The 26,465-nt window shown below is 48.1% G+C and overlaps 1 protein-coding gene across 6 annotated transcripts in view; it reads left to right on the top strand.

Moving 5' to 3' along the window:
• The window catches only part of cep290 (centrosomal protein 290), a 194,104-nt gene that overhangs the window by 50,387 nt on the left and 117,252 nt on the right, over positions 1-26,465 (top strand). For 5 of the 6 annotated variants that reach the window (XR_011936509.1, XM_072484934.1, XM_072484936.1 and 2 more), the window contains exons 15-18: positions 1,491-1,591; positions 1,691-1,778; positions 5,143-5,249; positions 15,018-15,110. Coding sequence is in view for 5 of the 6 variants with exons in the window: in XM_072484934.1 (XP_072341035.1) it covers positions 1,491-1,591; positions 1,691-1,778; positions 5,143-5,249; positions 15,018-15,110 (389 nt within the window). In the remaining variant the exon portion in view is untranslated. Of the gene's footprint in view, positions 1-1,490; positions 1,592-1,690; positions 1,779-5,142; positions 5,250-7,492; positions 7,944-15,017; positions 15,111-26,465 lie in introns of those variants that run through there. The other variant, XM_072484937.1, reaches the window with a different exon arrangement.

The following is a 26,465-nucleotide window of genomic DNA, read 5'->3' as shown; positions in this document are numbered from 1 at the left end:
CGCCTCACCCTCCCTCTCTGCCCCGCCTCACCCTCCCTCTCTGCCCCGCCTCACCCTCCCTCTCTGCCCCGCCTCACCCTCCCTCTCTGCCCCGCCTCACCCTCCCTCTCTGCCCCGCCTCACCCTCCCTCACTGCCCCGCCTCACCCTCCCTCACTGCCCCGCCTCACCCTCCCTCACTGCCCCGCCTCACCCTCCCTCTCTGCCCCGCCTCTCCCTCTCTCACTGGCCTGCCGCTCCCTCACTGGCCTGCCGCTCCCTCACTGCCCCACCTCTCCCTCTCTGCCCCACCTCTCCCTCTCTGCCCCACCTCTCTCTCTGCCCCGCCTCAACCTCTCTCTCTCTGCCCCGCCTCTCCCTCTCTTTCTGTTCCACCACTCCCTCTCTCTCTGCCCCACCTCTCCCTCTCTCTCTCCCTCTATCCTGCCTCTCCCTCTCTCTGCCCCAGCTCTCCCTCTCTCTCTCTCTCTCTCTCTCTCTCTCTCTATCCTGCCTCTCCCTCTCTGTCCTGCCCCTCTTCCTCTCTGCTAAACCTTTCTCTCTCTGTGCCCCGTCTCTACCTCCTCTCTGCCCCTCCTCTTCATCTCTCTCTGCCCCACCTCTCCCTCTCTCCCTGCCCCGCCTCTCCCTCTCTGTCCTGCCCCTCTTCCTCTCTGCTAAACCTTTCTCTCTCTCTGCCCCGTCTCTACCTCTCTCTGCCCCTCCTCTTCCTCTCTCTCTGCCCCGCCGCTCCCTCTCTCTGCTCTGCCTCTCCATCTCGCTCTGCCCCGCCGCTCCCTCTCTCTGCTCCGTCTCTCCATCTCGCTCTGCCCTGCCTCTCCCTCTCTCCACCCTATCTCCCCATCTCTCTCTCTCTGCCCAGCGCTCCCTCTCTCTTTCCCATCTCCCCATCTCTCTCTCACCTCCCCCCTCTCTCTCTGCCCTATCTCTCTCTCTTTGCCCCGCCTCTCCCTCGCTCTCTCGCTCTCTCTCTCTCTCTCTCTCTCTCTCTCTCTCTCTCTCTCTCTCTGCCATGGCTCTCCCTCTCTCTCTCTGCCCCACCTTTCCCTCTCTCTCTGCCCTGCCTCTCTCTCTCTCTGCCCCGCCTCCTTCTCTTTCTCTGCCCTGCCCCCCTCTCTCTCTCTGCCCTGCCTGCCTCTCTCTCTGCGCCGCCTCTTTCTGCCCCCTATCTCTCTTCGTTTCCCCTGTCCTTTTCTCATTGGTTCCCCTGAGGTTCCCTGGCAATATACCTTAATAAACCAAATGAACGTGAAAAGCTTAGGCACTCCTTCCCTATACCATTGTGTGGCAAGCTCTCGCAGTAAATAATCCAGAAAGTGGAATACCAATCAATATCCGGTGCCACCAGTCCATCCAACTGTGTTTAGCATTGTCACAATAACTAACAATACCAGTGGTATTTTGCCCCTTATTTCCTGAACTCTGCTGATGAAAGAGGTTGATTTAAAAGTACAGTTTGTTCTCACGTTAATGAAAATAATTTGTGTTTAGGCCTCGAAGCAAGCAAAGTAATTGATCTGAGTGAATTTAGGAAAACCAAGTACTTGAAACAACAGCAGTTTCAGGCTGAGAACCAGGTTCTGCTAAAAGAGGTTTGTTAATCACCTTGATTGTCTTGCTATTGGTTTGTCAGTTTTATGTAGCGCTGTTCCATTTACAAGTCCAAAAGCTTCCAATGCTCATTAATTCAGGTTGAACGCCTGGAAGAAGAAAGACTGGTGTTAAAGAGGCAAATTCGCCGGATGGCTCAAGATAAAGGCATGCGAGCGGGTGCTGAAGGTAAATTTTATGCTCCATCACTGTACATCACCATCTAATAGAGAATTGTTGTCTTGTGTATTTGCAAATGTAGAACAAAAAAAAAGTTTGCTCTTGTTACCATTAGGTGAATGTGCACAGTAGTTTCTCCAATGACAGTGGAGCAAAGTGTACTTTTAAATAACAAGGTGAACGACATAATCAGAGAAGGTTAAACCTCACAGATGGCACCAGTTTCCTGACATTAAGCAACAGTAATGAGTCCCCAAAGTGGTTTGGTGCTTCTGAGGAGGCGAGAAGAATTTTGTGGCTGAGGCCCCTGGAGAAGAGCCAAGGCCTCAAGTGGGAGGTCAGGGATAAAAAAGAAGCATTGTAACCATGGCATCTCCCAACTTAATAACTCTGTGGGTAACACTCGCACTTCTGAGTCTGAACGTTCCGGATTCAACTGGGCTGGAGAATATAATCCAGACTGACACTTGAGAGCTGAACTTTCTTGGCTCCAAGATGACATGTTTGGGGGTGGTGGGAAAATTAGGTTCAAATTGTCCTCAAAATTCAAACACACTCAGTACTTAGTCACTGCGGTCTGTGCAGCATAACTAACCCAGGCTTTGTGGCCAGCATTGAAACAAAGGCACTGAGCACTGACCTTGAACGAAGCCTTGCTGCAAGAACCAACCATCTCTGTGGTGGGAACTTTAACTCTCTCAATGTGAAATAATTCTAATGTGGCTTAATGGGGATTCCCAGCATTAATCAGCCAGTCACATTAAAGAATTCTCACAGACAGCCAACCAGGAAACCAAAGCACTAATAATCAGATCAATTTTTTAAAGTTGTTCAGAGAGAGAGAGAAATAAAGAGTGGGAAACATGTGTCATCAGGCTAAAGTTGAAATATCATGAACAAGCATTTAAAAAAAAAAAAATTAATCCAAATGGAAACAGTTAACTCTCCACAAATATAAAATTATATAATCAAGGCTAGATAGGTTGCTCAGCAGTAGTTATTAGTCAGATTGGCATTCAAAAATTCTAGTTGCATCTCATTGAATAAGGCTTAACTTTTAATGGATTTTCTAACAGCAGTGTGAGAGCAGGAAAGTAGAGGTTCTCGCAAAAGTAATTGATTTCCCTGAATTTCAATTCTTTCATTGATGTGGGCTTCGCTGGCTACGCCACCATTTTTATTGTGCACCCTAATTCTCCTTGAGTAAGTGATGGTGAGCCACCTTGAACCGCTGCAGTCCATGTAGTATATATATACACCCACAGGCCTGCTTGTATGTGTCGGGGGGGGGGGGGGGGGGGGGGTGAGTTCAGGGATTTTGACCCAGTGGCAGTGAATAAACAGCAATATAATTCCAAGTCAGGATGCTGTCTGACCTGGAGGAGAACATGCAGGTGCTGGTGTTCACTTATGTCTGCTGCCCTTGTCCATCTTGGTGTTTGAGGTTGTGGGTTTGGAAGTTGCTGTTGAAGGAGCCTTGAGGAGTTCCTTCAGTGCATTTTGTAGATGGCACACACTACTGCCACTGTGCATCAATGGTAAAGGGAATGGATGTCGAAGGTGATGGATAGGGTGTTAATCAAGCGAGCTGCTTTGTCATGGATAGTTTTGAGCTTCTTAAATGCTGTGGGAGCTGCGCTCATCCAGGCAATTGGAGAATATTCAGGTGCCCTCCTGACTTCGGCCTTGCAGATGGTGGACAGGCTTTGAGTTCCCACCCTCTGACCTGCATTTATGGGCACAGTGTTTATGTGGCTGGTCCAGTTCAGTTTCTGGTCAGTGGTAACTCTCAATGTTTTTTTTTTGGGAGGGGGGGTCAGTAATGGTAATGCCAATTAATGTCAAGAGAAGATGGTTGGATTCTCTTTTGTTGGTCATTACCTGGCACTTGTGTGGCACGAATGTTTCTCGCCACTTATCAGCCCAACCCTGAATATTGTCCAGGCTTGCTATAAATGCGCACATACTGCTTCAGGATCTGAGGATCCCGAATGGTGCTGAGCATTGTGCAATCATCAGTGAACACCAGGATTCCCGTCTTAATTTACGATTGCACTAAATTCTGAAATTGCAGTCAGTTTCTGAGGGGTAATAACGTCAAACTTTGACAATTTGCTACCAAATATTCTCCAAATTTCAGGCTTTTGCAATTACTTTCATGGTGGGTTAAAGCTTATAATGGGCTGTCTAGTGTGGTGATGGACTCCTGAGATGCCAAGTGGAGAAATTAAGTCTCTCTCTCAACATATCTTAGTGAACAGGTTGATGTGATGTGGTCTGGACCTCATGATTACAATTGCTCATTGGATTGTTCCTATGTTCTTCTTATGGATTAGGTGCCCATGTGGTGGACTGGTTCATGTCCACTGTCTTTGTTAGTGGTCAAAGCCAAGGACCTCTCCGGGCTAGCACCACTAAAAAAGTAACACAAATTTTAATTACAAAGAGATACAGTATGACACCAAAAATAATGCATCACATTTAAAATGATTCGGAACAAATCTCTACAGAAAGGTGCAAGATAAAACCACTCAATAGAAATACAAGAATTCAATGCAATTCTTAACAAATCTCCTCCTTCTACAAATTCAAATCCATGAGAATATGAACCAACAATATTATAAAATGTAAAGTGCACAGTGGACAAGAAATACAATATTCATTCAAATCATAAAGGAAATCAAGGATGATTAAACAAATGTGAATTAGGCTGTACACAAGATGCAGTGAGTTTAAAATGTAACAGAAACGGGGGGAATATGACAATGTTACAAATTGTTCTTGGTGTTTTTGTGAGGCTCTTTCCTACAGTATAATTTCCACTTATTGACTTGTAGGATGTAATTAGTTTCATATTATTTACACACACACTGATAATTGCTGATAACTTTAGGGAAATGAAAGGCAAAGAAAGAGATTAAGAAGGATAGTGTTTTTATATTAATAATCACTGTCCCCCAGAAAACAAATGTACAAAAGCAACTGCTGGGGACTTTGGTTGTTATTTAGAAATGATGTTCATTGTTCTACTATTGCTAAGGTTCTTTATAGGCTATAAATCAGCTTGTGCATAAGCTTTTTAAATACAATGGGGTAAATTTTCTGGTCCCTCCCACTGTGGGAATCGTCACGGGTGGGATGGACAATTTGACGGATCGTTTACAGGCTCGTTGACCTTGGGCGGAAATTTCTGGCTTTGGTGCGGGCCCAAATGGAAATCCTGTCCAATAAATTGAAATAATACTTCAGGTCTAAAATAGGTTCTGAATTTCAATTTAAAATATAGAACTAAGTGTTTTCTTTTACATATAGATTTTATCTTTGATCATATTGAGTAGCATGCCAAGATTAGTCAATGTGTTGCACTTTCTAGGAATTTCAGCAGAAGACCTGGGTTTGGAGGATCAGTTTAATGAAAGGATAAATCCAAGCAAAGAATCAGAACGGTCAAGTATTTCCAACTTTGAGTTAAAGAACAAGGTAACATCATAAGCTTTATGTTGAAATTTTAATTCTGTCAAACATCTAAATTATGATGCAGTAACCTTATTTTGTTAAGTAATTCTGACCAGCATCCGGTGTAAAGTGTAATAGAATTACAATTCTTGCAGTGAAATGAAATGTCTAGTCCATTATCCTAATTCTGTCATAGAAGAAGAGTGAATAGAATTTAATGCCTTGACAAGCATGATACAGCGATGGAAAAAGATGCTCCTATCCTTCCTGTGCTATGTGTCTCATAATGTTTACAGCACTCCCCAATCCATCTGAACCATGGTCTCCCGGGAGGAGGAAGAATGAAAACCCAGAATGATTTGTAAGAGGAAAATTGAGAAATTTCTCTCCCAATCCCTTTAGATGATCAAAACCAATAGGGACCTCAAATTGTCCATAATAGTGGAATTCCAATGCATTTAGGTGCACATCGTGAGTTCCTAACCTCAGCTGTAACCAGGTGCATCCTTTTGGGGAGGGAGAGAAAATTAGACAGTTAGTGTATCCAAACCCCCCTTTGTGCTCCTCCTAGCAAATGGCTATCGCATAACAATGGTGAAGGAATGGGGCCAGACCTCCAGCCTGCCCTTTCAAACAGAGAAATTGTATAGCACAGGTAAACCTTGCAGTGGAAAAATTGATTAGAGAATAAAATGAGTCGGGAAACAATACAGAACAATCATCATATATCGGAATATTTGCCATTTAAAATTGACATGTTCTTCTGAGGAAATTATTTTAAAATTTCCTAAGTAATGTGACAAAGCCGGCTACCGAATATTGGACCCAGGAATATGGTGCAGAAAACATCCAACCCCTGAGACTAGCATATGTACTTCTCAGCGCTCTTCAGATATAACTTGTGACATAACATTGAAGTGGTGTGTTGATACGACACTTAGTCACTAGTGTGTAAGTGTGCCTGTGCACACAACCCAATGGCGTCAATGTATCTTCACTGAAACTCCCTAATCCCAAGAAGAAGCAGCAAGATAGTTCCTGAAGAGGCCCAATTCAATGACATTGCATACTTACTGTGTGTAAGTTTGCATAATGTCTCTTAAATAGCCTTCTTTTGATAAATCATCATGACTGGGCCCAATGGAACTAGCATTTATCAAGCAAGCGAGTCCATAAGCCTGGCAGGGTGGATGTGGATATATGTACGGGCGGCACGATGGGCTGCCTCAGAGTGCCAAGGACTCAGGTTCAATTCCGGCCTTGGGTCACTGTCTGTGCGGAGTCTGCACATCCTCCCCGTGTCTGCGTGGGTTTCCTCCGGGTGCTCCGGTTTCCTCCCACTGTTCAAAGATGTGCAGGTTAGGTGGATTGGCCATGATAAATTGCCCCTTAGATGGAGTTACAGGGATGGGGCGGGTGAGTGGGCCTGGGTAGGGTGCTCTTTCAGCGAGTCAGTGCAGACTCTTTTAAAAAAAAAAATGTATTTATTAAAGTTTTTTAACAACACAATTTTTTCCCCTTACAAACAATACCCCCCCCCCCCCCCCCCCCCCGGTAACAAAATAACACAAAATCGCACTGAGCAAGATATACACATGGCAAAATGGTATATTTACATAGCTTTATACCCTGGCTCTCGCCCGCACGTGCCAGTTTCCCCCACCCTCCATGTTATCTCCCGCTCATCCATCCCCTCACACACTCTCTCGTTCTCTCTTCCCCCCACCCCCCACCCCGGGTTGCTGCTGCTGCTGACCGACCTTCCTCTAACGTTCTGCGAGGTAGTCTAGGAACGGTTGCCACCGCCTGTAGAACCCCTGCGCAGATCCTCTCAAGGCAAACTTAATCCTCTCCAGCTTTATGAACCCAGCCATGTCGTTTATCCAGGCCTCCACGCTGGGCTACTAGGGACTCAAAGGGAGTCGGTGCAGACTCGATGAGCCAAATGGCCTCCAACAACACTGTAGGAATTCCATAATTCTGCATACCATTAAGAAATAACTTTCCTGTATACTTATTTATAGATTTTGCAGGAATTGCTGCCTTGTAGTGCCCAGCAAAATATGATGTAAGTGACCATTGATGGTTCAAAATAATTCTGTACCTGTTTTCACTGCTCTTTTGAAAGTTATATTTATTTCTAGCTTAAAGATGTTGTTAAGGAATGATCAGGGTTCATTGAGACAAAAGTGTCATTTAATTCAGTACTGCATCTGCTCTGTTTTTATATAGGACAGAAGACGTTTTGTTGATGCTCCCCAAGAAACTGAGTACTATAGGGATGTTGCATTAATCAAAATGTCCAGCCAGATTTCAGATATTCTTCAGAGATCTGTAGGAAGTTCTCGGCGCATGTCTTTGCGTCGGGAAGACTCTATGACTTCCCAGAGAGAAAGTCAGTTTGTTAACTATCAGGATTCAACACAATATTATGTAAAGAAAACATCTGTTGACAAGTTGCAAACAAATCCATTAGAAGAACTAGAATCTCCCGTCAGGTCAGAGTCATTGACAACCACTTTGGTAACATTACCAGAGATGCCAGAGAATAATGCAGCAGGGTTACTTGAGAAAGCAGATGTCCCCACGACTGGGAGTGTGCAATCGGTGCAGGTGAACGATTCTGAAGAGCCAGCCAAGAGCCTTACCAGAGACGGTGATCCATTAGACGATCTCCTAGAACAGTTAAGGCTAGAATTATCAAGCCTTAAATCGCAGGTTAGATAATAAGATACAATGTTTCATCAAAGGTTTCTAATTCTTCTAACCGTCGTACAAATAATTAAGTATGATCAACAGCCTACAACAGAACGCAAACACATGGGTTTACACTTCTAAAGAAGGTGCACACTTTATTGAATTGTGCCTAGAGTAATTTAATTATTGATAATTAATTGCCTCTAATTTTTACCTGACTGGATTTAGCATGTCTGTGAGCAAATGAGGATGGGTTATAAAAACCCTATTGATAAGGGCTTCCTCAGTTCTTTGGCTTCTCTTCCACAGATATGGCTCTCACCGCCTTACTCAATAGTCTCTAATTAAGAGTCCTTGTCATTTATGTTTTGAGAAAAGTTTCCTAGTTCAGTAAACGCCTTCAATCCTGAGGATCCATAGAATGCACAGCACAGAAATAGACCATTCATCCTTTGGTCCGTATTAGTGATAATGCGGCATAGGAATCTCCACAGCCTGCTTAATGTCACCCTACCAGCATGCCTTTCAATTCCTTTCTCACTTACGTTTTTATCTAGCTTCCCTTAACTGCATCATTTCAACCACGCCGTGTGGTAGCAAGTTCCCCTTTCTGAGCATTCTTGGTAAAAAATGTTCTCCTAATTCAATATTGGATCTGTTAGCGACTATCTAATATTTACACCTCTAGTTCTGATCTCCACCAGAAGTGAAAAAATGTTCCCTACATCGACCCTATCAAACCCCGCCATAATTTAAATATCTCTATTAGGTAATCTCTCCGCCTTCACTTTTTTAGAGAAATAAGTTCCAGTCTGTTCAATCTTTCTCGCTGAGTGTAGCCTCCTGAGTTCTGGTATCTTCTTTGTGAATCTTTTTTGCACCTTTTGCAGTACCTCTATCATTTCTATAATATCGAGTTCAGGGATGGGATTTGGCAGTCACGTTAGCTGCGGGCTCAACTCCTGTCATGGCCGCTAAATTTCGCAGGAGGCCAAAAACGGGATTTGCGCCAGCGAGATTTCCGATCGCGATCGTCCCGGCCCCTGCCTGATGACGTGATCCTGTTCATGCTCAGGGAGGGCATTGGACCTTATTTGGACCTTATTTGCATGAATTTGAATCCATTAACATATACTTAGCGTGGTTAACATCGGGTTTTCAATCCTCATCATCGAATTTTCACACTCACAAATTATTGCTGCTTTTTAAAAACTGTAACTGAGTGCTGTGACCTCTGAGAGGGAGAAAGAAGTTGAGTATCATTGTCGCCACTGAGCTCCAGGGAGTTCAAGGTGACGGAGCCTGCTGGCCAGCTCTGGCGTGGGGAGGGGATGTCTCGAAGGTGTCGGGGAAGGGAGGGGAGTGGGGTGGGGGGCCGTGGGTGGTCCTGAAGTCTGCTGTCTGTTGCTTAAATGTGGTATTAGGGCTGCATTAGTCTGCTATCTGAAACATGGGGGTATGGGGTGGGTGTGGCTGCGGGCCACATGGGGTGAGGTGTCATATGAGTCAAGCAGCCGGACTTAGTGGGCTGGATGGATGAGACTCCAAAAGAGAACATGGTACCCAGCCTGTGGGGAGAGAGGGGTGGGGATGGGAAGGGGGGGGGGTGGTGGAGTAGCTGTCCAGGTGGCTTAAGTGTTGAGGCATGATATCAGTGAGATCTCATAATGATGCAGCCTGAGTAGGAAGGGTGCCTATTAGCTTTGCCCTTTTCCTGAAGCATAAAGCAATTATGCACTTTTAACATTCCTGAGACTCGTACTTCTCAAACTAATTGGCCATCCAGATTTAACCTTTAACAATGTCAGCTGCCCTCAGTCCCAAAGTCAAGGAATTTGATGAGTACTCAGGGTTCAGGGCTCAACGCTTAGTTGCATGGGATCAAGAGTCATTGGGCTCACTTCTGTGCTGGACCCTAACGCCTGCCAGTCAGGACCCAAGATCTCCCAAGGTAGATATCATGGTCCAGTAGACCCTGGCCATTAAAAGTACGAGCATATAACCATCCTGTCAGAACCCCCAATGTTAGAGAGAACCTGACTGGAGGCCAAAGGCAAGTCTAAGTGGGCGAGGGCCTAGGCTGGGCTAGTACTGTATTGGAGGTGGGAGGATGCCTGAACCTAGGTCTGGGAGCCCATTGGGTTTGGGGAGGTAATGATTTTATCTGGCAGCAACACCAACCTCTCTCTTCTCACCTCCCTCGCAGTAATCCGGCTGATATCGGAGGAGCTGGCCATTCAACTTATTACAGTGCTGAAGAAGCACAGACTCCAGCAGCAACGTATAGTGACACCCAGAGGGCCGCAGAACAGGCTCTAGGGCCAGGAGCCACACCAAATGTGCAGTAGGCACAAAGGCGCAGAAGGAGACCGAGGGTGTACAGGACTCAATGTTTCCTTAATGGAGCTGTCAGACAACGTGTGCCGCAGAAGACACTGATTCACCAATGCAGTATGTGTGCCACATCCTTGCGGACTTGGCGCAATGTGGTGGCACAGGACACCTGCTCCCTGTGGCCAATATGTTCTTGGCAGCCCTCAACCTTTAAGCTATGGGGTACTTCCAAGGCTCCATGGGTGACCTTGTGGTATTTCGCAGGCACCGCGCATAAGTGCATCCGTGAGATCATGAATGCACTTTATGCCAGGGTTTTTACATTTCGACCAGGCCCGGCAGGATGAGAGGGCCACTGTCTTTGGCAACATAACCTGTCTGCCACAGTTGCAGGGGTGATCGGCTGCACCCATGTCGCTCTCCATCACCGTGGCACCAGGGAGTCCCCTTCATAAACCGGAAGGGGTTCCACTTGCTCAATGTGCAGTTGGTGTGGGACCACTAGATGCACCTCATGCACATGTGTGCCCGTTTTCCAGGGAGCCTGCATGATCGTTACATCCTCGACCAATCGTACATCCTTAGCATTTTGGAGGAATCCCTCCGCCACCCCAGGCTGCAGCGATGCCTCGGAGGGGACAAGGGATATTTCCTCAAGTCTTGGCTGATAATGCCAGTGTGGAGGCCAGAGACCACAGCAGAGACCAGGTCCAAAAATGCTCACAGTGCAACCCGGTTTGTCTGTGTTCGAGCTGTGCACTGGTCTCGTGAAGAGGCAGGTGCGTTGCCTCAGCAGGTCCAGTGAGGCCCTCCAATACAGCCCCCAGTGTGCCTCCCACATTGACGTGGTCTGTTATATTCTCCACAACCTGGATCTGCAGCGGGACGATGACCTTCCTGAGGACACCTCCGGAGAGGCACGTGTCCTCGGACGAGGAGGACATTTGGGAGAGAGTCAAGGATGAGGCACCTGAGGATCTGGAAGATGGCGGTCTTACAGAGGCAAGTGTGTACATGGAAAGGAGGGGTAGGGATGCCTTCATTGCCTCTGGCTCGATGGAGGAGGACTAGCTTGTTGTCCGACAGTGTGACCCTCAACACCACACCCAAGAACGTCGTGGCTCCTCTGTGACCAGGGGATGAAGGTTGCAGAGAGTGCTGGGGCTTGAGAATCCCTGAGACCTGCTGCTCAGTTAATGCAGGAGGGTGATGATGGCTCGCAGTGAGGAATGGTGTGTGAGGCTCCTCAGCTACTGCTTATGTCTGACTCCTGTCTGTCTGCTCCCAGCACGCTGACTCCCCGGCTCATGTCTGAGTGAGGTTCTGCCCTACATTCCTTTGTTCCTTTTCTCTGGAGGACGGTTAGGGGCGAGAGTCTAGGGTTCACTGAATGATAGATGAGGGTCTGGGGTTCACTGACTCATCCCTGAGTCCTATCACTGCAAATTAAACATTTGCATTCAACATTTGCAATGACTGGCGGACATTGAGGGCCTGTGAGAACAACCGTGTCCCGATGGGGAGAAGCACTTTGACACTGGGAGGTGGGATAAAGAATTTGCGATGTTAAGGTGGTGAAGAAGAACAACATTTAATTCAGTGACATGTCCAGATTTAAAAAGTATTATGATACCAGACCCCAACAGTGGCTAGGATACTGGACAGAAACCCCAATATTTTATTCTAATAATCAATAATAATCTTTTGTTAGTGTCACACGTAGGGTTACATTAACACTGTAATGAGGTTACTGTGAAAATCCCCTAGTCGCCACATTCCAGCGCCTGTTCGGGTACAGTGAGGCAGAATTCAGAATGTCCAATTCACCTAACAAGCACTTATTTCAGGACTTGTGGGAGGAAACCGGAGCACCCAGAGGAAACCCACGGAGACACAGCGAGAACATGCAGACTCCGCACAGACAGTGACCCAAACCGGGAATCAAACCTGGGACCCTGGTGCTATGAAACAATAGTGCTAACCACTGTGCTACCATGCCGCCTTGTGAGGAAAGGATACTTTGCTCCAGGAGTGATTGCACAACGAAATAGGGATTTGATATTTAAAACAAACTTTATTACTAACACAGTATAAAAATCTTAACATCACAGTCGAAAATAGCTTCGAATTACCCCTTAAACAATACTACTCAATACAGTGAACACAATATCCTTAATTGCTATCTTATTCCGTCTTAAATAACAAGAAAATAAACCCAATTGAGCTCACAATCCAGCTTAAATACAAGTGGCAAAGAGTAATCCTTGCTTTACAGAGTTATTCCTTGAGAAAGAGATTTCTTGACACTGCTTTACAGAACAGATCTGACTTTGGTCCAAACCCCTGCAGAAACTCTGGCTTGATGTCTTCAAAAACTGTTTCAACTGGCGTTTTTCAGCTCCCCCTTGTCCTTCGATAAGCCTGCACTGCTTTACATATAGGTAATCTCTTTTAACTAACCCACAGTGAAAACAAACTACCTTACTTGGCCTCAGCTCCAGCCAGATCAGAACTGATACCGAAAATGCATTCACAAAAAACCTGATGCCTTAGCCCCACCCAGCAATGACATTTCACCAAGCTGAAAACTAATTAACTCCCCAGGGTATCCCCTTAATCAAAACAAAATTGCATCAGCCCAAACTTTTGACATTATTTTCTTTCAAACCCAGATTCTTTTCAAAGCATGACTGCAGCAGTACACACTCAAACCCAGGCTTTTAAACCTCACTTCACCAAATAAGTATAATCCAGTGTATCTGAAATTTCTGCATTTCTCACATAAGTGTTCCACACCCTGGTGCCTGTGATGCCCTTAGCGAGCGTCCCCTGGAGGCTGGGATCTGGAGGGTCCCGGCTTACTTTTGGGTAGCATTGGCGTTGTCAAGACACCCTATTCTGCCCTCTGCATCTGAGTTGCATCGGTCTCAAGAAAGGGGGATTCAGATTGGCTGGGCACTTCCAGGGTCGTTTGGGTGGAAGGCTCTGAGATGTGCTGCAGTGGATCCTCCTCCCCCTGGGTGCTCATCAGCCGCTGTGTTACACCATGGGATGGTGGGGCAGCTGGAGTGAGCTTGAGAAGCCTCACCATCATCTGGCTCAGAAGACTTTGGGACTCCTCCATTCGGCCTTGCAGTAGCAGGGGTGTCGTTCACCCCCTCGTGATTTTTCCGGCTCTGACTTTGGACTTCCAGCAGCTGAGTGACGAAAGCATCCAGAGGTACAGCCCCTGGCTGGGTCACAGCTGAGCCCTGGGATCCAGCAGACCTCCGATTATCTGATCCCTGAGATGTTCCTGCCCTCACAATGTGGATCAGGGCTGTGGGGTGCTCACTGGAAGTGGCTCAGAAGCCTGCTTGCTACGGTCGCTCACCAAGGTGCATGCCTCTGCGATGGTTGATGGTCCGACTGTTGGCTGTGATGCTTCATCAGTGTCCTCCCCTGAAATGATGTCTTGAGGGTGGGTGGTGAGATACTGCTGGTAGGCAGACCATGCCCTTCGAGTGATGTTCCTGCAAGGCAGGGAAGATGGTCAAGGGTTTGGTCATCTGGATGGAGGTGCAGTGGCTTTTCACCTTTCTCTCACAGGCCCACCTCGCTCTCAACATAGGCCTGGTCCTGCTCCTCCCCTGTGAACTCCATGGCTCTCTCTTCAAAACTAGTCAGAATCCTCAGCTGTGGCATTTCACAGCCCATCTTCTCTCACTCACGGTGGTTGTGGTGAGCCTCCTGCAGGAATACAAAAGCGGATGATATGAGCTGGTGGGTCAGATGTAGATGATATGTGGGAACTGCATATAATAAGATAGAGGTTCAGATGAGTGCCAGGGATTGTGAGGAAGCTTGTGTGAGGTCGGGTACTGGGACCTTGCTCGGTGGCAGCATTTGGGATCAAGGTGACAATCTGAGGGGTGGCGGAAAGGTGAAGTGCACGGAGGAGACAGAGAGCACTTATCCTACCAGAACGGAGTATGTCATTCATCTTTTTGCTGCATTGCAGACTTGTTCTTTTGGTCAGGCTGTTGGCACTAAGCAGGGCTGCGACTGTTTCCTAGGTGGGATTCGCCATCTTGCTAGAGGGTCTCCTACCAGCCTGAGGGTCTCTCCTCCACGGCATACAGGTCAGGGCCCCTCCGCGAATCAAGGAGCTAGTTTCCTTGGTGCCATTCTCCTGGCTTGAATGCGAGCAAGTGCTATGGAATCGTTTAAATGCAGCGCCCCCCCCCCACCCCTTCATTGAATGTTCGGATGATCCCTGGGCTAGGCAACTCAGACCACTTGGCACCTCAGGCGTGATATTTTTCCCGTGGGGAAAAATAAATTCCTCAAAATGTCCGAAAAGTGCAGTCCGGATTGCGATAGCGGGAATAGCACCGATTTTCAGGCTAAAAATTGCACTATCAATTGTTTGGAAACAGAAGGGTCTCCTTACTCGTCCTAGCAGAAGACCCTTAAGTAACACCCCATACTTAAAATTCCTTAAGCCACAGTTCTAGCATTCATGCAACATGGGATACCAGATGATAATCACATGACTTCTGCAAAATACGATCTTAACAATTGTTCCTTTTGAAAGTGAACTTGTCTTAGTTTTTGAGGAAGGAAGAAAAATTCTGATCAAAATAGGAAAAATGCCTAGTGAAGGGACTGAATCTAACATTGTAAATTGATTAACTCCTTTAGGAATGTTTCTCAGCGAATGAGACGGATTCCACACTTAATTGCTCAAGGTATTCTAACTAAGTTAATGCATCTTTGCAGAATCGTCAGATACGCAGGGAGTTACTGAACAAAGAAGGAGCGTACCAGAGTGCAGAATTCGAATTGACCAAACTCAACAGACAACTAATGCAGGTAGTACAGATTACCTTTACACAACTTGCAAAATCAGGAAGGTGGTAAATGGTTTGAGTGGGTGTTTTATTGGGTTGTACAGCTACTCAGTGAGAGAGTTTTCTTACAATGCAAGTGTAGACAATTAGAGCAGACCCAGGGGACCTCTCTCATTAAAAACACGGGGTGGAATTTAATGTCCGCCCCTTTGGTGAGTTAGCTGATTGAAGGGGGCATGGGTGGGTGCATTTAATCACCCTGGAGAGTGGATGGCTTCTTACCATTGTCCTGATTAAGTTCATGGCCTTCTTGCCTCAGCGCCTGATTGAGAGACCCGGTTGTGCAGCCATCCCACCATCATTAACCTGTGCTTGGGTCCAAGGGTGATCTTGGGTGAATGAATTACTGGCAGCAGCCACCACCTCCTCAGTGGCACTGCAGAGTTGTCAATACTGTCAGCTTCTTGGTGAGCTTATCTACTGTCCTCAAATTCCACGATCCCAGGGAAGGCCCACCATTGTCCCATTAAGCACCTGATTGCCAGTTAATTTGGTAGGCCTTTCCAAAAAGACATTTTTTTTTAAGTATGTTCATTGAAGTTTTACATAATAACACCATAACAAACAAACAATCAATGAGAATGCAAGGGCTGGTTTAGCTCAGTGGGCTAGACAGTTGGTTTGTGATGCAGAACAAGGCCAGCAGCGCGGGTTCAATTCCCGTCCCAGCCTCCCCGAACAGGCGCCGGAATGTGGCGACTCGGGGCTTTTCACAGTAACTTGTGACAATAAGAGGTTATTATTATCAAGAGTGCAAGCAAATATAAAACAACACATAATTAAACTTAAATGCTATAACTAAACTCCTTAACAGCTGACAGTGTCTAGATCCTTTAAAAAGGAAATAACTGGTTGCCATCTCGGGTAGAAACTATCCACTGACCCCTGATGATGAGTTTAATTTTCTCTAAGTGTTGGGATGACATTAAATCACAGAACCAGGCAGAGGCACTGGATGGAATGCGAGACAAACGCTCGCAACTTTTTTTTCATCTGCCAGCAAAGTAGTATCGAGTGAGCTTTTATCCAGTATCTAGTGAGTGTTGGGTGGAGCCGGACTCCAGCAATATTCAACAAAATGTGGGACGTGGTCAGAAATAACAATTGCTGAATACTGAGCTGCCACTATCAAAGGGAGGAGATCCCTAACTAAATTTTAAAAATCAATACGGGAATATGCTAGTGAATCTCACAAAGCCGTATCAATCCAGGAGTTCAGATTTGATTTAAAAATTTGAAGAGGGAAACTCCAATGTTTTCTAAATATCATCTCTGCCTCCAACATACGTTATTCCTACTTCCGGTTGCGGCAATGCTGAGCTAAGTCGCACGTTCGGCAGCTCCCGCCAGAAACGGATTTTTGGGCTCTTTGTAGGGGCCCCAGCGGAATTTGTTCAACTGTTCACAGGGTGGGAAGGTGATAGTAACATTTCCCCGGCACTGTATGGATTGGACCAGGAGTGGAGCAGTGAAAAAAGTAATTTTGGTGCAGCGGAAAGTGCGAGGGAGGAAAACCACGATGGCGGCAGGTGGAGACCAGGCAGCGTGGGCGCAGTGGTCGCAAGAGCAGCAGGAGTTTCTCAAGCGCTGCTTCACGGAATTGAAAGCAGAGCTACTGGAGCCGATGAAGGCTTCGATTGATAAGCTGGTCAAGACCCAGAAGGCCCAAGGGGCGGCGATCCGGGAGGTGCGGCAGAAGGCCTCAGAGAATGAGGACGAGATATTGGGCCTGGCGGTGAAGGTAGAGGCGCACGAGGTGCTGCATATGAAATGGCAGGAGAAGTTCGAGCACATGGAGAATCGATCGAGGAGGAAGAACCTGCTGATTCTGGGTCTCCCGGAGGGAGTGGAGGGGTCGGATGCTGGAGCATATGTGGTCATGATGCTGAACACGTTGATGGGCGCGCGTGCCTTCCTGAGGTCCCTGGAGCTGGATGGTGCCCACCGAGTCCTGGCGAGGAGGCCCAAGTCTAACGAGCTGCCGCTGCTCCACCGCTTGGCGGACAGGGAGTGTGTCCTAAGATGGGCAAAAAAGGAGCGGAGCAGCAGGTGGGAGAATGCAGAGGTCCGTATACACCAGGATTGAAGCACGGAGGTGGCCAAGAAGAGGGCCGGGTACAATCGGGCTAAGCCAGATTTGCATCGGAAGGGGGTGAAATTTGGGATGCTGCAGCCGGCGCGACTGTGGGTCACGTTTAAGGACCGGCACCATTACTTTGAGACGCCGGAGGAGGCGTGGACCTTTATCCAAGCCGAAATGTTAGACACGGACTGAGGGTCGGTTGTGAGGGGATGCCGCTGTGGGGCTACTGTGGTTACTGTGTTTTGGGGGATGTTCTGTTCTGTTCTGTACTGTTTCCTTGGGTGCTGGGTGAGGTAGTGTGAAATGGTTCGAAGTGGGGGTTTTGTGAGAGTGTGGGCGTTGGTGGTTGGAAAGACGGGGCCCCGTTGGGGGGGGGAGGAGAGATGGGAGGTCCGAGATGGGGGAGCTGGGATTAGGCCGCAAAAGGGAGCTGCGCCAGAGAGGGCGGGGCCGGTTTGATGGAAAGCGTGGGCTTTTGCCCGTGCTGGGGAAGGAAGGGGTCGGGGCAGGTGTTGGAGAGGAGCGCCCGCTGATGGACAGGAGCGGGGGGGGGGGGGGGGGGGGGGGGGGGGGGGGGGGGGGGGGGGGGGGGGGACTACCACACTGGGGGGTCGATGGAGAGGTGGGAGTGGCCGGGGTCAGCAGGAGTCAGCTGATTTACGGGAGTGATATGGGGGGGGAGCAACGCAGCTAGGGGGGGACCTAGCCAGAGGAGGGGGGGGGGGAACTGGGTTGCTGCTGCATTGGCCAAAGGGGAGCTGGAGCTCAGAGAAAGAGCCGGGACTGGGGTCTGCCGCTGGGGGGAATGGAGAGTCCTGGAGGCGCGGGCACATGGCTGGTCTAGAATACGGGATGGCTAATCAGCAGGGGGGGGAGCGGCGGGCGGGAAGCCCCCAGATCCGGCTGATAGCTTGGAATGTGAGAGGCCTGAACGAGCCGGTCAAGAGGGCCTGTGTGTTCGCGCACCTGAAGGGACTGAAGGCAGATGTGGTTATGCTCCAGGAGACGCATTTGAGGGTGGCAGATCAGGTTAGGCTGAGAAAGGGGTGGGTAGGGCAGGTTTTCCACTCTGGGTTGGACGCAAAGAATCGAGGGGTGGCGATTTTGGTGGGGAAGCGAGTGTCGTTTGAGGCACTGAACATCGTGGCAGACAATGGAGATAGGTATGTGATGGTGAGTGGTAAGCTGCAGGGGGTGCGGGTGGTATTACTGAATGTATATGCCCCGAATTGGGACGATGCTGGATTTATGCGGCGCATGTTGGGCCGGATTCCGGACCTGGAGGCAGGGAGCTTGATAATGGGGAAGGGACTTTAACACAGTATTGGATCCAGCTCCTGGTCCAGGAAGGGTAAGAGGCCGGTGGCGGGCAAGGTGCTGAGGGGGTTTATGGACCAGATGGGAAGAGTGGACCCATGGAGGTTTGTCAGACGGGGGGCCAGGGAATTTTCTTTTTTTTCTCACGTCCATAAAGTCTACTCCCGAATAGACTTCTTCGTTATGAGCAGGGTACTAATCCCGAGGGTGGAGGACACGGAGTATTCGGCCATAGCCATCTCAGACCATGCCCCGCATTGGGTGGAGCTGGAGCTAGGGGAGGAGAGGGACCAGCGCCCGCTGTGGCGGCTGGATGTGGGCTTGCTGGCGGATGAGGGGGTGAGACGGCAGATCCGGGGGTGCATTGAAAGCTACCTAGAAGCTAACGATAATGGGGAGGTGCAGGTGGGGGTGGTCTGGGAGGCGCTGAAGGCGGTGATTAGGGGAAAGCTAATCTCCACTAGGGCCCACAAGGAGAGAAGAGAGAGGGAGAGATTGGTGGGGGAGATTTTAAGGGTGGATAGGAGGTTTGCAGAGGTCCCCAAGGAGGGACTACTCGAGGAGCAACGAAGCCTACACCCCCCGACGATGTCCAGGGCGGGGGGGCCCTACTCCCGACGATGTCCAGGGCGCTGATCTTGAAGCGGGACAAGGACCCATTACAGTGTGGGTCGTATTGGCCAATCTCGCTCCTCAACATGGACGTGAAGCTGTTAGCAAAGGTGTTGGCTACCAGAATTGAGGACTGTGTCCCGGGGGTGATTCACGAGGACCAGATGGGTTTTGTGAAGGGAAGGCAGCTGAATACCAATGTGCGGAGGCTCCTTAACGTAATCATGATGCCTGCAGTGGAGGGGGAAGTGGAGATAGTGGCAGCGATGGACGCGGAGAAGGTCTTCGCTAGGGTGAAGTGGGGGTACCTTTGGGAAGTGTTGAGGAGGTTTGGGTTCGGGGAGGGGTTAATTAGTTGGGTTCGGCTACTTTACGAAGCCCCAGTGGCGAGTGTGGCCACGAATCGGAGGAGGTCGGAATACTTTCCTTGCTATTTGCATTGGTAATTGAGCCTTTGGCTATGGCTTTAAGGGAGTCCGAGGGGGGGGGGCTTTAAGGGAGTCCGAGGGGGGGAGGAACACCGGGTTTTGTTGTATGCCGATGACCTGTTACTGTATGTGGCGGACCTAGTGGGGGGGATGCCGGAGGTGATGCGGATCCTCTGGGAGCTTGGGGACTTTTCCGGGTATAAGCTCAACGTGGGGAAGAGTGAGCTCTTCGTGGTACACACAGGGGACAGGGGAGGGGGATAGACGAGCTTCCATTGAAGAGGGCGGAAAGGAGTTTTCGGTACCTGTGGATCCAGGTGGCCAGGAGCTGGGGGGGTCCTATACAAGCTCAACTTGACGCGACTGGTGGAGCAGCTAGAGGAGGAGTTTAAAAGGTGGGATGTGCTGCCACTCTCCCTGGCGGGTAGGGTGCAGTCTCTGAAAATGACGGTGCTCCCGAGGTTCCTTTTTGTATTCCAGTGCCTCCCCATCCTGATCCCTAAGGCCTTTTTTAAGCGGGTCAGCAGGAGCATCATGGGATTCGTGTGGGCGAAAAAGACCCCGAGGGTGAGAAGGGTGTTTCTGGAATGGAGTAGTGACAGAGGAGGATTAGCATTGCCTAATCTGTGTGGGTACTACTGGGCTGCCAATGTGGCGATGACACGCAAGTGGGTAATGGAGGGGGAGGGAGCGGTGTGGAGGAGGCTGGAGATGGCATCCTGTGTGGACACGAGTCTGAGAGCGCTGGTGACAGCACCGCTGCCGCTCCCGCCGAGTCTGGCGGTGGCGGGAACTTTGAAAATTTGGGGGCAGTGGAGACGCCACAGGGGTGAGGTAGAGGCTTTGGTTTGGTCCCCGATCCGAGAGATCCATCGGTTCGTCCCGGGGAGAATGGATGGAGGGTTCCTGAGCTGGCAGAGGGCAGGAATTTGAAGGATGAGGGACCTGTTTTTAGATGGGACGTTTGCGAGCCTTGGGGTGCTGGAGGAAAAATTTGGGCTCCCCCCCCCCCCCCTCCCCGGAAATGCCTTTAGGTACATGCAGGTAAGGGCGTTTGTAAGACGGCAGGTGAGAGTGTTCCCACTGCTTCCAGCACTCAGGATCCAGGATAGGGTGCTCTCGGGGGGGGTTGGAGAAGGCAAGGTCTCGGCGATCTACCAGGAGATGCAGGAGGAGGAGGAGACCTCGGTGGAGGAGCTAAAGGGTAAATGGGAGGAGGAGCTTGGGGAGGAGATAGACGAGGGTACATGGGCGGACGCCCTGGGTAGGGTTAATTCTTCCTCCTCTTGCGCCAGGCTTAGCCTGATACAATTTAAGGTTCTTCACAGAGCGCATATGACAGGGGCTAGGCTGAGCAGGTTCTTTGGGGTGGAAGACAGGTGTGTGAGGTGCTCGGGTACTTTGTGTTTACTACTGTGTTTATGTAGTTGTAAGAGGTTTATTTATGCGTTCTTTGTTTTTCTTTTTTCATTAAGGCTAACCCTAATATGTAAAAATTTGAATAATATTTTTTTTAAAACATACGTTATTCCTCATATCTCATGTATTTGTCCTTATGAGGTAGAAGTGTATGAAAATTGGATTAGAAAACTTTTCAAAATGGAAGCCAGCCATGTCCAATTCAGTTGTGTTGAAGCTAGGGCGGTCAATTAATCGCTATAACTTGTGCAATCAATGCATTAATTATACCAAAAATTCATTTTTTAACTTTTGATCAGGGAAGTTATGAGGAGAGGAGGCAGCAGGGCGTAAACAGGATATAGGGAGGAACAACCTGAGAGGGAGGAAGGGAACACGCCAAGGATGGCAATAAGAGGAGGAAAAACCTGTGAAGAGGGAGAAGCATAAGGGAGGGAATGAGATACAGGAAGGAAAAGCCTGAAAGAGGAGTGAACAGAGTGAGGAAAGGATCAGGGTAATGGGGGTTAAAGTGTAAGAGCCATATTACCCGAGATATCTTCTATGTACTTGAAAAAACCTATTGTGCAAATGAGCTCTGAATAGCTTTAAAAAATTGAATAAATTTGCATTGAACGAACTAATGCCACAAGAGCAGCATAATGTGCTGAAACTCAAATTTAACACCGCAACCTGCCCCCAATCTGTACATACATTTATCTCACTCTGAACTGCATCAGACTCTTTTTTTTTTTAGGCTAAAGGTTTTAGCCACTGAAATATTTTTTAAACAAATGCATGTGAATGGGTTAAACATTGATAAAAGAGAAGACATCAGAAACTGTACTTAAAGTTGATATGTCACCAGGACTGGATCCTTGGATGCTGAGGAAAGTAAGGATTGTGGAGATGCTGACCATAATATTCCAATTCTCCATACAGATAGGTGCCAGATGATTGTATATTTGCAAATTAACCCTTGTTCAAATGGTGTAAGGTCACACCCAGCAACTGCAGACCAATTAATTTAACCTTGGTGGTGGGAAAACTTTAAGAAAAGATAATTCAGGCCAAAATTAGTCATTTGGACAAATCATATGTGGATTAATTAATAATTAAAGACATCCTGCATGACTTTGTTAACGGCAAATTGTGTTTAACTAACTTGATTTTGATTTGGTGAAGTAAATGAGTGTTGATGAGGGTAATGCGATTAATTCTATGTACATGGATTTCCAAAAGGCATTTGATAAAGTATCATATAACAGGCTTGTCAACAAAGTTATAAAGCCTCAGGAATAAAAGGGACAGTGGCAGGCTGGATACAGAGTCAACTAAGTGCCAGAAAACAGAGAGGGGTGGTAAATGTTTTTTTATTCCAGGGATCTGTACTAGGACCACATTGTTTCTTGATCTATACCAATGAACTTGACTTGGGTGTACAGGATGCAATTTAAAAATTTGCAGATGGCACAAAACTTGGATAGATTGAGAATTCTGAGCAGGGTGGTGATAAACTTTAAGATTAAATTTAATGTAGAGACTTGTGAAGTGGGTTCCTTTTCATAGAAAGAATGAGGAGTAGTTAGTTTAAAAGCACTTACCTTTGCAGGAGCAGCCCTTTGGATTTCGGCGGCAGCGGTGCGCAGGGGCCTTCTGGGAGGTGAGTAGTTAGTTTAAAAGCACTTACCTTTGCAGGAGCAGCCCTTTGGATTTCGGCGGGAACCGGAAGTTCGACCTCTGGCAAGTGCCCCCCCCCCCCCCCCCCAATAAATTCTGGTGGAGAGGAAACCCGAGACACTACACGTGTAGTGTCTCCCACCCGCCCTCCTCCTCTAACCTAATAATAAGACCCATTGGTGTAAGGTAAGTGCCATATTATATTATTATATTATTAGCATTGTGCAGGTCAAGGATTGGAGGTGGAGGAGCAGTCTCTGTCAGCGAGGGAACCTGAGAACATCTCAGAAGGTAAGCAAGTGATTTTTACTTTTATACCTGTTTTTCAAATTGTGTGTGTCGGGGGAAACTGAAGTGACATCACAGAAAAGCTGTGACCTGAGTGGCTGGTTGGGATTCTAACCTAAATTCTTTTGAGTATTTGGGATCTAATTAAACATAATAACTTAATTATAATTTAGAGGATATCTAAGCCAGAGATCGGAGAATATTATAGTTAGCTATCGCATTTCTATTAGAAATCTAGTGCTAGGAAACAGATAGTTGACAGTAACTTTGAAATTTAAAAAAAGTATTAAAAAAAAAAGACAAATTTTAATTTTAATTAATTGACGCAATGTCAGTTAGAGGGGTGCTGTGCTCTGACTGTGAGATGTGGCAGGTCCGGGAGGCTTCCAGTGTCCCGGATGGCTTCATCTGCAGAAAGTGCACCCAACTGCAGCTCCTCACAGACCGCATGGTTCGGTTGGAGCAGCAATTGGATGCACTTAGGAGCATGCAGGTGGCGGAAAGCATCATAGATCGCAGTTATGTAAGTGTGGTCACACCCAAGGTGCAGGCAGAGAAATGGGTGACCACCAGAAAGGGCAGGCAGTCAGTGCAGGAATCCCCTGTGGTTGTCCCCCTCTCGAACAGATATACCCCTTTGGATACTGTCGGGGGGGATAGCCTATCAGGGGAAAACAGCAGCAGCCAGAGCAGTGGCACCACGGCTGGCTCTGATGTTCAGAAGGGAGGGTCAAAGCGCAGAAGAGTAATAGTTATAGGGGACTCTATAGTCAGGGGCACAGATAGGCGCTTCTGTGGACGTGAAAGAGACTCCAGGATGGTATGTTGCCTCCCTGGTGCCAGGGTCCAGGATGTCTCCGAACGGGTAGAGGGAATCCTGAAGGGGGAGGGCAAACAGGCAGAGGTTGTTGTACATATTGGTACTAACGACATAGGCAGGAAGGGGCATGAGGTCCTGCAGCAGGAGTTCAGGGAGCTAGGCAGAAAGTTAAAAGACAGGACCTCGAGGGTTGTAATCTCGGGATTACTCCCTGTGCCACGTGCCAGTGAGGCTAGAAATAGGAAGATAGAGCAGACAAACACGTGGCTAAACAGCTGGTGTAGGAGGGAGGGTTTCTGTTATCTGGACCACTGGGAGCTCTTCCGGGGCAGGTGTGACCTGTATAAGATGGACGGGTTGCATCTAAACCGGAGAGGCATAAATATCCTGGCCGCGAGGTTTGCTAGTGTCACACGGGAGGGTTTAAACTAGTATGGCAGGGGGGTGGGCACGGGAGCAATAGGTCAGAAGGTGAGAGCATTGAGGGAGAACTAGGGAATAGGGACAGTGTGGCTCTGAGGCAGCGCAGACGGGGAGAAGTTGCTGAACACAGCGGGTCTGGTGGCCTGAAGTGCATATGTTTTAATGCAAGGAGCATTACGGGTAAGGCAGATGAACTTAGAGCTTGGATTACTACTTGGAACTATGATGTTGTTGCCATTACAGAGACCTGGTTGAGGGAAGGGCAGGATTGGCAGCTAAACGTTCCAGGATTTAGATGTTTCAGGCGGGATAGAGGGGGATGTAAAAGGGGAGGCGGAGTTGCGCTACTTGTTCAGGAGAGTATCACAGCTATACAGCGAGAGGACACCTCAGAGGGCAGTGAGGCTATATGGGTAGAGATCAGGAATAAGAAGGGTGCAGTCACAATGTTGGGGGTATACTACAGGCCTCCCAACAGCCAGCGGGAGATAGAGGAGCAGATAGGTAGACAGATTTTGGAAAAGAGTAAAAACAACAGGGTTGTGGTGATGGGAGACTTCAACTTCCCCAATATTGACTGGGACTCACTTAGTGCCAGGGGCTTAGACGGGGCAGAGTTTGTAAGGAGCATCCAGGAGGGCTTCTTAAAACAATATGTAGACAGTCCAACTAGGGAAGGGGCGGTACTGGACCTGGTATTGGGGAATGAGCCCGGCCAGGTGGTAGATGTTTCAGTAGGGGAGCATTTCGGTAACAGTGACCACAATTCAGTAAGTTTTAAAGTACTGGTGGACAAGGATAAGAGTGGTCCGAGGATGAATGTGCTAAATTGGGGGAAGGCTAATTATAACAATATTAGGCGGGAACTGAAGAACATAGATTGGGGGCGGATGTTTGAGGGCAAATCAACATCTGACATGTGGGAGGCTTTCAAGTGTCAGTTGAAAGGAATACAGGACAGGCATGTTCCTGTGAGGAAGAAAGATAAATACGGCAATTTTCGGGAACCTTGGATGACGAGTGATATTGTAGGCCTCGTCAAAAAGAAAAAGGAGGCATTTGTCAGGGCTAAAAGGCTGGGAACAGACGAAGCCTGTGTGGCATATAAGGAAAGTAGGAAGGAACTTAAGCAAGGAGTCAGGAGGGCTAGAAGGGGTCATGAAAAGGCATTGGCAAATAGGGTTAAGGAAAATCCCAAGGCTTTTTACACTTACATAAAAAGTAAGAGGGTAGCCAGGGAAAGGGTTGGCCCACTGAAGGATAGGCAAGGGAATCTATGTGTGGAGCCAGAGGAAATGGGCGAGGTACTAAATGAATACTTTGCATCAGTATTCACCAAAGAGAAGGAATTGGTAGATGTTGAGTCTGGAGAAGGGGGTGTAGATAGCCTGGGTCACATTGTGATCCAAAAAGACGAGGTGTTGGGTGTCTTAAAAAATATTAAGGTAGATAAGTCCCCAGGGCCGGATGGGATCTACCCCAGAATACTGAAGGAGGCTGGAGAGGAAATTGCTGAGGCCTTGACAGAAATCTTTGGATCCTCGCTGTCTTCAGGGGATGTCCCGGAGGACTGGAGAATAGCCAATGTTGTTCCTCTGTTTAAGAAGGGTGGCAGGGATAATCCCGGGAACTACAGGCCGGTGAGCCTTACTTCAGTGGTAGGGAAATTACTGGAGAGAATTCTTCGAGACAGGATCTACTCCCATTTGGAAGCAAATGGACGTATTAGTGAGAGGCAGCACGGTTTTGTGAAGGGGAGGTCGTGTCTCACTAACTTGATAGAGTTTTTCGAGGAGGTCACTAAGATGATTGATGCAGGTAGGGCAGTAGATGTTGTCTATATGGACTTCAGTAAGGCCTTTGACAAGGTCCCTCATGGTAGACTGGTACAAAAGGTGAAGTCACACGGGATCAGGGGTGAACTGGCAAGGTGGATACAGAACTGGCTAGGCCATAGAAGGCAGAGGGTAGCAATGGAGGGATGCTTTTCTAATTGGAGGGCTGTGACCAGTGGTGTTCCACAGGGATCAGTGCTGGGACCTTTGCTCTTTGTAGTATATATAAATGATTTGGAGGAAAATGTAACTGGTCTGATTAGTAAGTTTGCAGACGACACAAAGGTTGGTGGAATTGCGGATAGCGATGAGGACTGTCTGAGGATACAGCAGGATTTAGATTGTCTGGAGACTTGGGCGGAGAGATGGCAGATGGAGTTTAACCTGGACAAATGTGAGGTAATGCATTTTGGAAGGGCTAATGCAGGTAGGG

This window comes from Scyliorhinus torazame, chromosome 19 (genome assembly GCF_047496885.1).
Source record: "Scyliorhinus torazame isolate Kashiwa2021f chromosome 19, sScyTor2.1, whole genome shotgun sequence".
Taxonomy (NCBI): Eukaryota; Metazoa; Chordata; class Chondrichthyes; order Carcharhiniformes; family Scyliorhinidae; genus Scyliorhinus; species Scyliorhinus torazame.
Note: the sequence above shows the minus strand (reverse complement) of the source record. Positions and strands in the feature narration are given on the sequence as shown.